General features: G+C 38.6%; 1 protein-coding gene across 1 annotated transcript in view; it reads left to right on the plus strand.

Moving 5' to 3' along the window:
- The window catches only part of faf1 (Fas (TNFRSF6) associated factor 1), a 63,514-nt gene that overhangs the window by 18,663 nt on the left and 27,646 nt on the right, over positions 1-17,205 (plus strand). The window contains exons 8-12 of the mRNA XM_028445439.1: positions 2,231-2,317; positions 11,915-12,004; positions 12,661-12,784; positions 12,900-12,963; positions 13,055-13,136. Of these exons, the coding sequence (XP_028301240.1) occupies positions 2,231-2,317; positions 11,915-12,004; positions 12,661-12,784; positions 12,900-12,963; positions 13,055-13,136 (447 nt within the window). The remainder of the gene's footprint in view (positions 1-2,230; positions 2,318-11,914; positions 12,005-12,660; positions 12,785-12,899; positions 12,964-13,054; positions 13,137-17,205) is intronic.

Genomic DNA, 17,205 nt, shown 5'->3' on the forward strand with positions numbered 1-17,205 from the left:
AGGGTAGGGTGTGGGCCCCATCATGGCTCTGCAGCTGGGTGACATACAGGACCCAAATGCAGACAGCTACAGAGCTGAGAAAAAGAAGGTTGGATCGAAAAGGGAATGAAAGCGGGGCATCTGGTGCCTAGTGGAGAGGAAGAAAGGGAACAGCAGAGAGTGCTTGTGACTGTTTAACGGAAAACTTTCCTTTCTTTTGATTCGCTTCCAGACAGGGATTACAGGCCATCGGCATTCACAATGATTAGATCATTAATTTTGCTATCAGGCTTACTGCCCAGCATCCAGAAACTCCTAGTATATATTATGCTGCATTAAAATTAGCTGTATATCAGTTCAACACAAGACGACCACATGCACGACAACATCAGTGTATTAAAGTCTGGAATCACATTTTTCTCTGCCATAGATCGTTTCTTTATACTTCATCAGTTGATTAGAGTAGTCATTACTCACTATTTTTTTTTAAGCTAGTTTAATTCATTTGAGCGGAATCAGTGGCTTTGACATATTAAGTATGAATTTAATTGTAATATTTTCAAAGGTTAGGTTTATTAAGTTGTTTCAGTCAGGGTGGTGAGATGTTTGTTGTGGTAGACAGGGGGCAGCATTAGACAGTGTTACATCTGCTGTGACTTACTCATATAATTCAGACAAATCTTTAAAAGAAAATAATCTGGTACATGGAAAAGTTATTGTAGGGTATTATGTCATCCAGGGTTCACACTCATTAATGCTGTAAATTAGTTTATTGGTTTTTCACAGTGATAAAGGCTCCATGTCCGTCATGCTTTGGAGAGCTGGGTGCATGCTCACAGATTTTGGTGATGCAGTTTCAGGTGGGCAGGCACGCTGTGTAGCTCTGTTTTCTTTTAGTGGTGAGATCACATTGTCTTCTGCCAGGTGTTCCTCACTGTCTCCAATCGCCTCCTCCTCCACGTCTTACCTTCCGTCTTTCTGTGTGGCAGGCGTTAGTTTGTTGTTTCTCTGATGCTGCTTTAACCTCTGACTGCAGCGTCTTCATTACTAGTGTTTATGCCTCTCTTTTCCTCCCTTTTCCCCTCTATTCATCGGCTGGCCAGCCGGTCAGTCAAATCCCTGTAGTCTGGCTGGTCAAACATAGATATTACACTCTGTAATAACACTGGCCACCCGCTTTGACCCTGGCCTGCTTTCCTTTTCCAAAGCTTCTCTTTATAAAGAAAGACGCTGAGCAGTATGGTGGGGGATTTTTGCTAGAGAGACAAAGGAAGAATTGTGCCGCTCATTTATTAGTTTACCTTTTTTTTACCTACTTATTTGTATTGTGAATTGCTCTGTTCTGTTGGTCCCAGAAGAAATAAAATATTTTTTTTCTGATGGACTAATGACTCAAATAATAAATATTTACATTTAGCTTCTCATAAAATGTGATTGTGCCTTCTATATGACAACACAAGTGCTTATGTTAAATACAGAGCCCCCCCTCAATTAGATGTATAATTTAGTGTTTTGCAGCCTCTGTCCTATCTTTTGATTGGCTTCTGTGTTTGTAGCATTCTTTAAGTTTCCACCTGCCTGATCAGGTACCCTGAAAATGCGTAAGGATCTATCTCTTTTCAGTGCGTTTTACAAAGAGCAGGATTTGTCCAGTATATGAAAGGATCTCTACTCCACAATAGATAGTTTTTTCAGCATCAGTGTCCAGCTCTGCGGACCTGAATGACAAAACTCTGCCAAACAAACGCACGAAAATCCGCAACCGCCAGTGCTCAGACAGCGATGGGGCTTTGATCATCCCGGACTGGCGCACATCAGGCTGGCGTTGGGGCTTTAAACCAACAACCCACTGGACGGTGTAACACAGGCTTTGGTTTGACGGGCGCTGCTGGCTGCAAACTGTTTAAAAGCGAGGAATGTTATTAAGTGATGCAGATCCAGCGTCAGCACATGAATGGAAGAAGAGAAATACTGTTCATTTTAGATTGTGGAGTTGTTGTTGCAGGGAATTAGCTGTGGCATCTGAAGAATGCTGATAACACTGGCTGTCTTCTCAGTTTTTTTTTTTTTTTTGGATAAATGTCTTTCTTCCCTCTGCCTGTGTCCTGGTTTCTCACTTTGTGCTGCTGAATTTAGGATGGTCTGTGACTGAAGCAATCTAAGTTATATTCAATGTCCTGAAAGGTCATTTTTGCAAAAAGAGAGAATTCACCCAAAGTTTTGTACTAATTTAAACTTTTTTTGTTTGCAGGTAAAGAGAAACATTTCAGACTTGACCAATATCCCAGTGAGATATCAGCAGTGGGAGGGATGGCCAACATCTGCATCAGACGACTCTGTAAGTGACTTATGGCATCAAAAGTTAAAGGTCCAGTAATATGCGATTTATCAGCCGTCTCCATTTGTTCTAAGAACTCCAACAACATAGTATTTGAGGTTTATTTTCCCAAACTCTCCTGTTTTCTGGAGTTTTAACCCTCTGAAAAGTGACAGTCTGAGCAATTCTAGAAACGGGCTGATTTGGGTCTTACTTATGCATATTCATGAGTAGGCGTGTCTGTAGACGCTATCCACACACTGTTGTTATTGCTTTCAGCCCAAGAACTACACATTACAGTAAAACACATGGCTATTTAAGCAGCTATTGTGATTGTGAATCAGAAAAACACTGTTTCATGAAGTGTGTGTGCCGTGCGCCAGCATTATATGTCTGCAGAACCAGAGCAGCAGAAGCAGACGCTTACCAAAGCTGCTAAGTCGCTTTCATGTCATCATCTCCTCTAGTGATTACAGGAATAGTCCATTCAAGGTGATAGTCCACTGTTATGTCCAACAGTGTCACAAAGACAGCAAATCTCAAAGGCGAAACATGGAAGAGTTCCTGATGTGACGTCACGGGACGGGAAAAATCCAACTCGGCCGTTTGGAGCTGACTTTTTACTAAATGTGGAATAACAAGGGAGGGAGGAAACACAACATTTTCACATTTGGCCCTCTGAATGAGGCTAAATAGATGTATATCACTGTAGCAAAAACATTATAAAGTGATTTTTTTCATAATACCACCCCTTAAGATTTAAACCAACAGTCTGTCTTCACATTTGTGTTGTAAATACTGCCTATTTATTTACCTGGATCATTTAAAAAACGAAAGACTGTAATTCTAAAGACATGTACAAGATATTCTATAGCATTTGTATGATATACATAATGTTATTAAGTTGTCATCCGTACTATTACACACCCTTTGATTCAAGCAAAACCAATCAGAAGCATGAGAGCAGGATATTCAAGCTAATTAAAACGTCAAAGCCGGCTCCCATCCGGCATCCTCTATCTGTGGACATTAAAGCTCACATCATTGAGTCCAGCTGACCTCTCCTGTTTTAGGGCTGCACTTTCCAGCCATTCACCCTGCACACAGTCAAGCTGATCAGAGGCGGCTCTCCTACAGAACCCTGAGGAACCTCTGACCTTTTTTGTCTCACACTTTCTTTGACGGCATACATGTTCCCATGCTAATTGTTTGGTACGGTTTATCGTGCTACTTTAGGGAGCTGTTGTGCACACAGATTTCTCGAGAACCAAAAGCAAATGTTTTCTTTTTTGATCAATGAGATTGTTGTTGTTTAGAAGTATTGATATTGAATTCAGTTTCATATCGTCTATCACATGGCACTAGCCACATGTGCAGTGAGTCATCACTGTGTTTCTGTATGTTTCTGCTTGAGATCGAATAATCAGCTCTTAGTTTTTTGTGTGAAGTGTTAACAGTAAAAGCAAATTCAATGTATCCATTATTTCTTTCTCATCATAAAAGGTCATGATTACACTTACAGAGGATTGTCTGCTTGATTTTGTCCCTCGGCAGCTCAGAGCAGCTAGTTGTAACACCGTCTACCATTTACCATTGGAGGCATTATCATATACTGTATATATCAGTAAATGGCAAGGGATTGAAACAAAAAGACAAATCTTAAAGCAAACATGAATCAGCAATGTTGTGGTACAATGACTGATCGCAGTTTTTCAGTATTCTTAAAGAAAATAATTTGCTGTTCCAGAAATTTGACATTGCGGTTCCGACTATTAAAGGAACAAGCAGGAAACGGTGTTGTTTATATAAGTAGTGGTGATCTTCTGTGAATTAAATGGGTATTATGCGGTTTTTATGATAGAAAAAGTTGTTTTTCGAATATGGTTGATTAGTTATTAAAAGGAGCTTATTTATTTTTTTTTATTACATTCATATCATTTTTTTAACAAGCAAAAAAAATCTGTATTGTAGTTTTGAGGATTTGACTATTGATTCACAACATTGTGAATTAACACTAGCTCTAGCAGTGCAGCATTGTCGGAATCCTTCTGATAAAAAATATATCATAATAATAATCTAACCTTAATTATTGCCAAAGTTTTTAAAAGCAAATAGTTGGTTCAATTTAAGTGGTCAAATTTTTTATTAGCCGGCCTTAGCTCACCTTCTTCAGTCATTGTAGATTCATTGCAATATCATAATCTCAGTCGGCTCTTTTATGTCACATCTGAAGTGCTTTTGTTTCTGTAGTGAGATGATATAAAAAGTTTTTAGAAGAAACCGAAGTGTAATAATGGCCTCTGCACTTGCTATAGACCTTTCATTGAAACGTCGGAAAGTATTAAAGGAAAGAGCCCTTGGCTTGGCCGGCCACGTAGGCGGGTAGGAAGCCACTGGGAGTGCCTGGCTCATCAGCCTCTTCTCATCTCTTGGGGTTTGAGCCAATAAACATAGCAGCCTGAAGCTTTAGATTACGTTTAGGTCCGCACACTATCCTACTCTCAGTGGAATCGATGAAGGTTTAAATGCAGTTCACCTATGGAATATCACTATCCCTTACCAGTGCACTTATATGTTTTTTAAAAGAAACAATTGCGTATTTGAAAATAGTCCAGATTAATAGGCTTAATCTTGGTTCTGTGACTCTGTCTGATGTCTTGCTGTAGTAGAATATGCTTTAATAGCTATGGCAGCCAAATTATTGTCTATGCACACAGTTGATTTGTAGTACCATGAATTGATTACTTTGCTCACATTATTAGTTTCCCTTCAGATGTTCTTGTTTTCTGAAAATGATTTATTTTTAAGTTGAGTTAAGTTTATCATGTTATTTGTTGTTGGAATGAGAGAAAAAACTTTCTCACCTTTCAGAAAAATAATACTCTGCACTCAATTCTTTTCTTTGTTTATTGTTCATGAATGATTCCAAGTCTAAGGATGTATAATGCTGAAATGACAGTAAGCAACTTGAACTGTGTAATTACGATCGGACAAATACTTGGTAATAGTTTGTTGATTGGGTAAGCTGGCACTGTCATCTGTCTTGTACTGTATGTGTATGTTTGGTGTCATCGGATAACGATACCTTTCTAAAAATGCTCGCTCTCAAATGTGGTTTTTGCCGGTTCTCCACAGTCTAAATCATGATGTTGGTTGGAGTTTCTGAACAGGTCATTGGACTGAATGTGTGTGTGTGCTCCAGCCATTGTCTCTCTTTGTGCTTGTATTGTGATGGGCAATACAGGGTGAACCTCTGCTACACATTCTGAGTAACCCTGGGACAGGTTTCGCAACACTCGACAGCATGAACCTAATGTGGATGATGGAGTTTCTTTTGTTTCTTATTGGAGCCATTTTGATTTGCTGTCCTTCCTCCACACCTGTTAGAGTGATTGGCAGGCAGAGGGACTTCCTTATTGCATCCCCCTCAGCTCTTCTTCCCTTACCACCCCCGCATTTTCTCCTACCCAGTAATTGCTGACATTTATGCAGTGTTTCATGGTGTTTGCTAATGTATTAATGCTGCAGTGCCTCTGAGGTGCATTGCCGTGTAGGGCAGCACCTCCCACCATTTCCCAGCTGGTATTAATGGAATCATCCTATACCTGATAGGGGCTTTTGGATCCAAGGGTATATGGAGGCGGGGGCTGGTGGTTTCCTTAGAAACAGGGCTTTGCTGTAAATCTCAGGCCGATCTCCTCCGGTGTGCAACCTGCCATTTTCAGGTTACATTCAAAACTGAGTCTGTTTTTTTAAATTTTTTTTCATTATTTTCATTCAAAGCTTCTCACTCAGTGACATTTTAATAAAGAGTTAGTTTCTAGTCACTTCCTGAAGCCGGAGTAACAAATAATTAGTTCAAGAAAAACAGGAGTTGGGTATGATGTCCTTGGAGAGAGCTCTAGAGGCCGAAGAGATTAAAGTAGGGATCTTTGATATTACCTGTTTTCTGATATTTGATATACCAATTTGGGCCAATGATACTGATTTATACCGTATTGTCCACCGTATAGGCCGCTATTTTTTTCATTTATATTTGAGGAGGCAGCCAATACAGTAGTGCACTCTGTGTGGATTTTTTTTCAGCCAGTCGGCACACGTGTCCAGTGAAAGCGGCTGTCAGAGGCAAGATGACTGAACTTGCCACTGAACATCTCTGTGAACTGAACGTTAAAAAACAAGCTTCAGAACGTGTCGGAAAATTGAAAACATGCACAGCTTTCAAAACCTTGGATGGATGAGACGACCTCCGTGTTTAGGACCTTGTCCGAGTGGAGGGAAATTGCGATTGACTGCAGATCTAATACATCAGTTATATATTTGTTTTCATTCTATATTCCTAAAATAAGGTGTATGCTTAAATACCGATGTTAGTTACCAATAATAATGGTGGGCCAGTAATATTGCCAATCTATATTCTAAAGTACGCGAGTTGGTCCAACCAAAATATTAACATCTCCTGCCAAAGACAGATTACTGGGTTAAGTTACTATTAATAAATTAGGTAAGGTTTTTGAGGATTCTCTAATTCTATTGATTTACTTGATATCTATCAGAAAGTATAGGCTTTGACAACTTTTGTTAAAAAAAATAAAATAAGGTGCAGTTGGATTTTCATGTTGATGTCTTTGGGCTTTTGTTTTTTTGTATTTATGCCTTTATCTACAGCCAGCTTGATTACTGCAACTGTATCCTCACGTAGGTCTCCATTCTAACCCCATTATATTAATGCAACTGTTTCAAAGCACTGACAAAAAAACAAAGAAAATGTATCAAATCCATAAGTTCTGAAATAGCCAGCCCCCTTTCCTCCCAAAATTTTGTTTGGAAAAGCCCAGAATGATTCTGATGACACTTATGACATCATCTGGAGCCGATTCTCTTTTTCCACCATGAGTTGAAGCATCAATTTTTTACATTCTTATATCTGGAATTAAATACAGAAAGAATCAGGTGCCACTGATGACTTTTATTGGGTTACAAATACAAATAGAAAATAATACTTTCAGCCCTTGTTTTATTGTTAAGTGTGACAATTCTTACATCAGCCTTTCTAGGGACAACAGACAACAGAAATTAGCCGATGGCTATAATCTGACATATTAAAAAAATGTTTTAATGTTCATTGATATGTACTGTCCCTACTTAAATAAAAAGAATAAATAAAAATAAATGGAAGGAGAGTACCCTAATAGCAACAACACACATGCCTGAGTTGTTGAAGTTGTTGGCTTTACAGCCAGAACAGCTGGACATTATTATTTATTAAACACATTGTAGTACGAGCATTTTTTTTCTTTAGAAAAGTTTGAAAAGTATTCCTACTGCAACTAGTTTAATTTTGAAAATTTTTAATTTTAAAAACAATTTTTATTTTGTAAATTTGAGTTAAAAATAAATAAATAATTTTATTTTTTCCCACTACAGTTTTTTCAGATTTTTTTGTGTTCTGGTGCGAGCCAGCCCTAGTTTAGGGCTTTCTGGTCTAACCATTTAACAAATTTTGTCTGACTTTACATATATCCACAGCTAGGGCTGGAGTAGCTTAAAGATAACAAAAATCAGCCACTCTATAGGCTAGGTGTTACTTTGTCTGTTTTCCTCTTTTATTTTCCATCAAGATTGCCATATATGCTGTGTTTGTCACCTTCTTTGTCTCCTCTATTCATTTTTATCTCTTTATTTTCTCATTTTACTGCTCTAACTCTCCCGCTTTCTTTCCATTAAATGGCATAGTGGATTCAGTTGGTATACTCTAGTTGCGCTTGCCTTCAGTGCAGCTGTCAGTGGTAATTATCTCACACTCACAGCCAGACACCTAATCCAAACACTGCCTCCACCAGAAAAGAAAAAATGAAACACAGAGTGAACGGAGAGGAAGAGAGTAAAAGAAGGATAGAGAAAGGGAAAAAGGCTTGAAGGGGAGAGGGAGGGTGGAGGAGAGAGAAAATTCTTCCCTGTATCGGCCCCTGAATGCCGAAAACCTCAATGCAAGTGTTAATTAAAAGAATCCAAAAAAGAGGAGCCAGTTCCTTTTGTGTGGGGATGTGGGAGAGGGTCATTTGAGGGGGTTAACCTAATTCCCCCAGACCTCATGCCCTGCGGCGCTTCAACCTTGTTTCCACATTTTACAACTGCGCTGCCAAGCTGCACTTGTGTACCTCAACATTGGCAGAAGCCATTAGGTCAAAGCGAGGAAGAGAACCGAGATGCTCTCAACTCTTTCTCTCTCCCGCGATTCTTTTCATCTCCCCTCCTTGCATCCATGTCATCAGCGCAAACCATCCAGGCCGACTTTGACAGGGGAAGTGATCAACTTTATTTATACACTTATAAGGTCCTCAGACAAAAGCCTCTCATTGTGAATAGTGGGAGTAAAGGGTTTCTTTGGATTCCTTCAACAATTGTCTTTAAGATTCTCACGTTTGATTGCCACTCCATTGCAGAAATGGCAGAACATGTCTTGAACCCATTAATTCACACCCCTAAGGCTCAGACTCTTGTGTATCATTCTTTGGCTCAATAGCTACAGCTCTCCCTGTACAAATTCAAGTTTTAGGACAGGCTCCAGTATGTCTTTCTGTTGCATTTTTACGGACATTTTTACACTCAGAAAACCTTATACTCTCAACCCAATACCTTAAGAAACTCTGATCCTCCAATATGTCAATGCAACACATTTATCAGACAACACTATAGCTGCAGTAAATGGGTTAGAGTTGAGTTACCTAAACATAGACGAGGTAATTCAGGTAAGTGTTTCTTCGTAGGTGTTCCTCGTTACTGAGCTGGCCTTACTCGGACTCTTTCTCTGTCAAAATATGCTTGCTCCCAAATTTGTAGCCATTAAGAAACGCTTTTTGTTCTTTCTCATCAAGCACTGCATACTTCCTGACCAGTGCTACGGCAGTCCTATAACTTTTGAAAGGCCCGCAAAATGCCCTGAAACACTCAACACTTAAACACTGATTAGTTTTTTAAACCAGACTGCTCATTGTAACCCAACTGTCCATGACACACACCTACCTAAATATCCAATCTATTATGAGACAACCTAGAGTTGTTGATGAACTGTGTAATGTGTCTATCATTGCACTCACCTTATTCATCCACTTTCTATTTTTAACCAATTTTCCCCCATTTGGAAGTTTGCATTAGCATTAATGGAGTGCCACATACTGTATAATGCAAAAATAATTACTGCAGTGTTTTGTTTTTTTTGCAATAATTGTAGACACAGGAGTGTTAAGCAGGGTATACTTAACAATCTCTTCAGATTTTCTCAATCTGAAGAGATTGTTTTCTTCTGGACAGACACCACACATTAAAATTAAAATAAAAAACAGGCATAAAACACTTCTGATCATACTGTGTGTGGTTTGCTACGAAAATTTCAATACAGCACAGCACACGTTTAAAGATTTTGTCCAACCACCGATCTTACTCCAAGCCAGAAACCTTGCGTGATAAAACGTGATCGAACAACGTGATCTAATTGCGTTCCAAGCTACTTGAAACTTGGGATTTTCTGAGCTGGATTGCCACCTGAAATCATAGCTCCTACTATGTAATTATCGGGACATATGTACTCTTAACACATCTCAGAAAACAGAATAATCTTATAAAACATAAGATAATCTGGTATTTGCCATCCTTGGTTGGGAAGGGTGAAAATCGGGACAAAAACAGCTTGATTGTCTGTTACTGCTTTACACAACAGAGAAAAATGCTTCACCTCAGTGTGAATGCAGTTCTTTTAGTCTTTCTGTCTGGTGGTAACATGACTGTCCAAAGCATTACCTTCCTGAGAAATGAGTCCTTGCCCCTTTAAAGTATTTTTTCCTCCACAGTTTGGTCTGACAAAGCTGATGAGTCTTCTTTGGTGGTGATGTCATTCTTCATTTGTTCAGTTTTAGTATATTATGGCCGTCTACCCGCTGCTTTTTTAAAGCTGTTTTTCTTTGTCTAAGACAACAAAAGAGGAATGCTCATCGGGGATATCCTTCTTCTAGGTTCTGTCTGGGAAGAAATTGTGTTTGTCATATATCCTCCCCTTTGTGACTGGGGTTGTTGAAATTTGAAACACAGTGTTCAATATTACAAACCGGTTTCAGTACATCCGGCATTACCTGCAAAAGCTGCAATATACTGTTCTTTGCCTATCAAGGAGCAGATAAACAGAGTTAATCCTCTCAGTTGAGAAATAAATCAAAATGTAAACAACTTATATTGTTGGAACACTTTTTACAAGTGGTTGTAACTGCTGGTCATACAGAGCATTCTTTCAAATGTTTTTGAAAAGATCTTTCGTGATCAAATTAGATGGTGTATATTTTTTAAATAACATTTTTGGCTTAATGAGAAAATACTTTGATATTTTTTTTTAAAATTACACAGAAAACAGATTGTGCACGAAGTCATGAATCCTGTTTTGTAACACTTTATATGAACATGTAATCTAGTAAAAATAAATATCTAACATTAGACGGATTGAGTCTCAGCTGCAGTGGGCTTATCATTTGTCAGTTTACTTGCATACAAGTGAGCCAAATGAGCACATATGTTTTGATTAGCAATCTTACTTAAATAGAAAGTGTTGTTTTTATGTTTAAAGACTCAAAAGAATACCTGAAGAAGTTGTCAGTAGAATCTACGCACTTGACATGTTTCAGCTGTTGCACTCTTCAGTGCTGTGGAACCGATCAACTTAAAGAGAAAGTCTCCTAAGCCTTTGTAGCCTTTTCAAACTCAATTGGCGTTACGTGTAATCATCTTTTTAATTCAACCATATCCAGCTGCTCTTTGTGTGGAGTCGCACCTGACAATGGAGCAGATCACAGGACCTCTGCAGGGAACGAGCAGCTCCTCTGCCTCTTATCATACCCAGCTTGCTTGACCTGTCCCAGCCCTGCTGTTTAGAGGCTCACTCTCCCATAAATCGTTAGTTGTGTGATCCATTGATGTATCCAGTCACGGCTAAATGACGTTCAGTCGAGCATTTAATGCGTTTTGTTAACAGAAATCAACAGTTAGTTTTTTTAAGTATTGCATGATAAAACCAAAAAATACATTTAGATGTAATTACATTTTATTTTTTAATCAAAAAGGCCACATTAGTTCCCCTTTTATTTCCTGCTATGGCCTTGTCTATTTTGTTGATGTCCTGTGGGGCCTGACCAAGGAGACACTCGCTGTAATGAGTCCCTGGGGGACGCTGACATTTTCAGTCCTGGCTTTGGATTCAGGAGCTCATTAGTCAGGTGATCTTTTTCTACAAACCACCACAAGACTAACTAGCTGCCACTGCAGGTGTACTGAAACCTCATCACTGTCTCCTGCCATTAGAGATATAAGCAGGCTTTTGTTTGAAAGCCATAAGTCTATTCATGACACATGCAGCTGTGTTCTGGGGTTTGCTTTATTTCTGTTAAGACTTTGATTTGATATTATTATTGACATATATCCTACTCTCTCGGAAGAACAGGCTTAACATCAGCCTGTCTAATAGGATTTAATATATGAATATTTGGTTTAAGCCAACAGTCCCATAATTAATGTGTTCATGCTGATTCAGTAGTAAAATCTAATGTTGCTCCCTGTTGTGCTTTTTGTCTTTAGATGACGCTAGCTCTATCTGGGATCAGCTATCCCTGCCATCACCTCAGTGTTTGTCGAAGGTCCTCACCAGCCACAGAACCCACAGAAGAGGTACAGAGTTTTGTTCTTTAACATTGAAATCAAAGGCTTCAAAGTCGGCCTTGCTGAGCATGAGAAATCAAAATTTAGTTTTTTTGTTTGCTCTCAAATAACATTATTATTATTAGTAGTAGTAGTAGTAGTAGTAGTAGTATGATTTTAAAGTATGTTATTACACAATTTATCCTATTTTTGCTAATTTTGAAGAAGAATACTGAAATGTTTTACCTTTTTCAATGAAGGTTAAATTTTTTCCTGTTTTTTGCAATGAGGGGTGGACTTGAAAATATTGCATTCTTCAGATAGAGGTGAAACAAAAAATGTTTATGAACTACTGTTATCCCATTATGTTGGCATCTGCTACAGAAGGGTTATTTGTGCCCAACCACGTTTGTGTGTTTAAATCGCTACATACACCACTCTTCTTGGTTTGTATTGTCATGTTTCATAACTTTTAAAAAAACAAAGAAAAACAAAGCATGATTTTCACAAAGTACTTATTGTCATTTTTATATTATTATCACTTTTAAAGTTTGTGCCTCAGACTTTGTGTTTAAAGTAGAAAAGCTTCTGTACTTTGTGTACACATATGGAATCACTGATGCCAACTAATGTTGGCAGTAAATAAAGATCCCTTAATAAAACTAGAATGTGATTTTTGTTTGCAGTGTTCAGATGTTCATATGATCAGCGACAGCGAAGGCGATGACTTTGAGGACGCCTCAGAATTTGGTGTTGATGATTCAGAGATGTTTGGAGTGGGCTCCTCAAGTTGTCGGAAATCACCCATGAGTACGTGAAGAAATGAAGTTTGTGTCCTGGAAGCGATGAGACAGTAGAGTTGTAACATTTCAGAAAAATCCGCTTCCAAAGTTTGTTCATATAACTTCTTTAATCTCTCCATCAGTGCCAGAAAACAGTGAGAATGAAGCAGACGCCTTACTTCACTTCACTGCAGAATTTTCTTCAAGGTAAGCCACATGTCCTCCCCTAAACCAAATTATTTAAGTTTTAAAAGTTGTAGTGTTTTAATAAACTGTTGCATGTGTGCAACCCTCACAGGTATGGCGAGAGCCACCCAATGTTTTTCATTGGGTCTTTGGAGGCAGCATCCCAAGAGGCCTTTTATGGCAAAGCCAGAGATGTAAGTAAGCTGTAGGACTGATGTGGCCTCACAGGAACATTTTTAATTTGCTGAGATTCTATGATGAATAACAAACCTTGTTTTTCCTGGCACTTTTATCATTTAAACACTCATTTTTACTCTGTGTAGGGGGGAAAAACAAATCCAGGTTCAAGTAAAAAATCCTTTTCTTTTGCCACTGTGAGGAAAGATTACTTTGCTTTAGTCACATGACGCAAAACTTCAAAATAAAGTGTGTAACATATCAAATGAAAATTGCAAAAGCTAAAAGCCTTATAGGTGTTTACATCTATAATTTATAATTTGGGCAAGTACAACATAGGGGTGGGACGATACAGTTAACGTTTCAATAGACATGAACAATAACGTTACCATACAATATTTCTTTTTAGAAAAGAAAAAGAATTGCAGTTGGAAAAATAACCATGCTTTTTTTTTTACTTTAACTCTGGATATACCGACAGTACATGCTTACTCTCGGTATGACCTTTTCAACTCAATAGGAATATAAAAGACCCCCTCCCTATTTTTTTAAGCATGTCACATTCTACTCATTTTCAGCTTTTGTCCCATTTGGGATCCTTGTATCAATGGACAGCTTGTGTGGATTAAAGACTTATTAGACTGTGAGGACATGGCAAGATGTTATGGGGGTTCAGATCACCGAACACAAATAGACGGAGGAAAAATATGCAGAAATGAAGGTTGTGCTGTGAACATTAAGAGAAAAAATGAAAATAAAAAAACATAAAACTGAGGTAGAGGAAATGATTTATATATAGTAGATGGTTGTGTGCATGAGTGTGTAAAAACAGAGATGCAAAATGCCCTAAAGAGCAGCTTTTCTATGTTTCTCAGCTGATCGCCTCCCCTAATCCAGCACAATATGGCCAATGTCTTAATTGTTCACACTCTCTGTACTGCACCACTGTGCTGTACACAGCGAAGGGGTGAAATAGTATTCATTTTCCAGTTTTTTTATTTTATTCTGGTTGAGCTCGATTTAGCCTGCCAACTGTGCTGTGGTTAAAATGGCTTTAGAGATGCTCGATATGTGCAGAGATGTTGCGCGAAAACAGAAGCTATTTGATCTGCTCTGTGTTTGTCCTGTTTTGTCACAGCATCCCTGACAACAGGCCAAAACATGCTGTTTTTGGTAGTTTTGTTACACAGTAGCGTATGTGCACTGTTACGCACTGCCTTCTTCCAACCATCAAGAAAGCCCAATATTGGCTTTTTGCTGCCACTTGGAGAGAAATGTGATGTTTGTGTCCTTATTGCTAAAAAAGTACTTTAATAAGGGGGATATTGGAATAGGCAAGGTCTGACCAAAGGGAGACGTGTGGTGGGTTTCTAAACAGAGGAATCAGTCTCACTCTCTCATAGCCTGGGAGAGGCTAATCACTAAGCAAAACACTACATTTGATGAAGTGTTTCTGAAGGTGTGTGTTGGGGGTCTGTTGAGATTGACTCAATCCATCCTTAATGAAAATGCTTTGGGCTGCAGAGCTGAGCTGAACTCTCTCGGGGATCAGTGGTTAGTCAGAGCGCACAGAGAGATGGGCCACCCATCACTAGCCAGGATCCTCACTAAATCCCCATCAACGCCGTGGTTAATCACTCTAACCCTGCTCTCCTTCACTCTCCACTCCTCTAGCCTGTTCGCCACTCACAAAAACACATCAAAATTCATAGCCTGGCTGAAGAGGAGAGTTTAGGGATTTATTACTGCCAGTGCCAAGTATCCTTTTTAAACCCAGCATCAGCTTCTTAGAGTCAAGAGCGTCAAGCACCAGTCAATCAGAAAGGGGTATTTGACGCATCTCTGGGAGTGGGTGGGAACTATGAGGAGAATGACTGAGTCTGTGCAGATGAAGTGGTTAGTGTCATGTCGGCGGTAAACAGATTTTTGTCTCTTAGGATTTACTCTAAATGTGATGCAACTCATCATCTAATTTATTGATATTTTTCTGCATTTATGAACTTGTCTGGCATCTCTTCAATCAACCACGCTTCTAAGGTTAAGCAACAGGCAAAGCTTAAATATACCACTAAGACTGTCAAATGTTAGGGATTTTACATACTGTGGTTTTTGAATTAATGTTTAATAAATTACTGAGAGCCACATTGTTATCAATTTTGCATTATTTATGTATGTGTAACCACATTTGTAAAGCAATAAAGTGAGAACAAATTGGTTGAATGATTACTGATGTAAGAATTCAAGTAAAGCCACATGGTTTCAACCAAAGGAGTGATTGTCTGGAATGTTAGAAAGCACATCACTTATCAACATGCAATCTAGTGTTATTACTGAAGGAACTAAAGTCACTGAGCCAGTATTTGTTTAGTTTTAGCTTCCTAATTGGCTGTATGTGTAAATGTTTTTGCGTGCATGTGTGTGTGTGATTATCAGTGCATTTGTATTGTAAGCCCAGTGATGCAGTAAGTGACCTGTCCATGGTGTACACTGCCGTGTGACCAACAATATAATAGAATAGAGTAGAGTAGAATACACCTTTATTAATCCCCAGAGGGGAAATTGGCAGCAACACAACATAACAGCAGAGTAAGAACAAAAATGAATACTAACATAGGATAATAGTGCAAAATGTAGGACATACATAAATTAGAAAAACAACAAAGTAGGCAAAGAAAAGTGAATGAATGGAAGTAGTTGGGCTTGTGATCAGGGAGGAGGAGGAGGATGATTGTAATATAAGTGATAGTAATATATATTATACAGTAATACAACATTTTGGTGGAGAATAATTTTACCTTTCTTACTCCTAGAGTTATGACAACCAATACAAAAATTAGGATCAAAGTGAATGTATGTGAAGTGGTTTGGACTTTTTGGTTTACCCTTTTATTCAGAGATTATTTTAAACATAATGTAAGAAACAAGAGAAGTTGAAGCCATGTGCAAGGACTACTTCATTTATCAGTGTTTATTACAAAGTCAGTCATAATTATTCACAAATGTATATCTATACACACACACACACACGGTTTTGATGGGTTTCTCTCTTTAAAAGCCTATGAATTTAGTTTTAATCATTTTCAATAACAAATCTTTTAAACTGAGTTTTTCATCAAATCTATTGAGGATGTGAAAGAAAAAACATTATGGTTTTCCCTTCAACACTAATTAATGTATTTTAATGGAGAGTAACCATGGTGTAAAACAGTTCATTTTACAAAGTGATCACATGTGCCGTAAATCTGTTTTGTGAAAGAACAATGCTTGTCAAAGTTTGAGTCAATCTCTCTTTGAAAAAAACACACACAAAAAAGCTTGGATTTAGGTGAACAGGTGTGTGCAAAGGCTATGGGGTCACTATCTTGCTCAGGTTGGACCTTGTAATTTAGCTGAACTGAGGGATTTGCTCCTCCCTGCTAAGACGGGCAATACAAAAGATCTCACTTGAAAGTGGAGATGGAACAGAGGGGTACGGACAGTTTAACTAAGATGAAGGAGTTCAGTTGGCCACAAAGCCCACTCCGATTATTCCTTACACTTACTCTAATTGAGCGTGCATTTGTCCAAGTATAAGTCCTTTACTTGCAGGTACAAAGTTTGAGCATCTGCTAGTGTGTGTTGGGGCATCAGTGTTCAATTGTGTATCAGGCGTGTTGTTTTTGTGTGTGTGTGCTTGCTGTAAAAGTCTCCCTGTCCTCACACTCATTCCTCTCTCAAGACTGAATTTGCTTGTCTTCTCAGCATGAGTGTTTAATCTTTTCAGGCTGTTGAATCGGCCTGGTGAATGAGTCCCCCGCTCCTTCTCTCTAGGAGCCCTGGAGATTATTCTAAAGCACTAATCGTTGAGCAAACACAGCAGTGCTCTCTCTTTCCCATTTTACACAGGCCACAGTATAGCTGAACTTCTTCTTTTACTTCCCCGCACATTTTATGCCCTGCATGAAATTTTTTTGTCTCTCTACTTTTTGGCGCATGTAGCTGAGATTACTACTCCTGAGAAACCGACCCCATGGCTCCCAGCTCATAGCCATGGTTAAGAATGAACTGAGTGGAGAATTTCTTCTATTTCTTCCTTTATAGCAGAAA

Source organism: Gouania willdenowi, chromosome 4 (assembly GCF_900634775.1).
Source record: "Gouania willdenowi chromosome 4, fGouWil2.1, whole genome shotgun sequence".
Taxonomy (NCBI): domain Eukaryota; kingdom Metazoa; phylum Chordata; class Actinopteri; order Blenniiformes; family Gobiesocidae; genus Gouania; species Gouania willdenowi.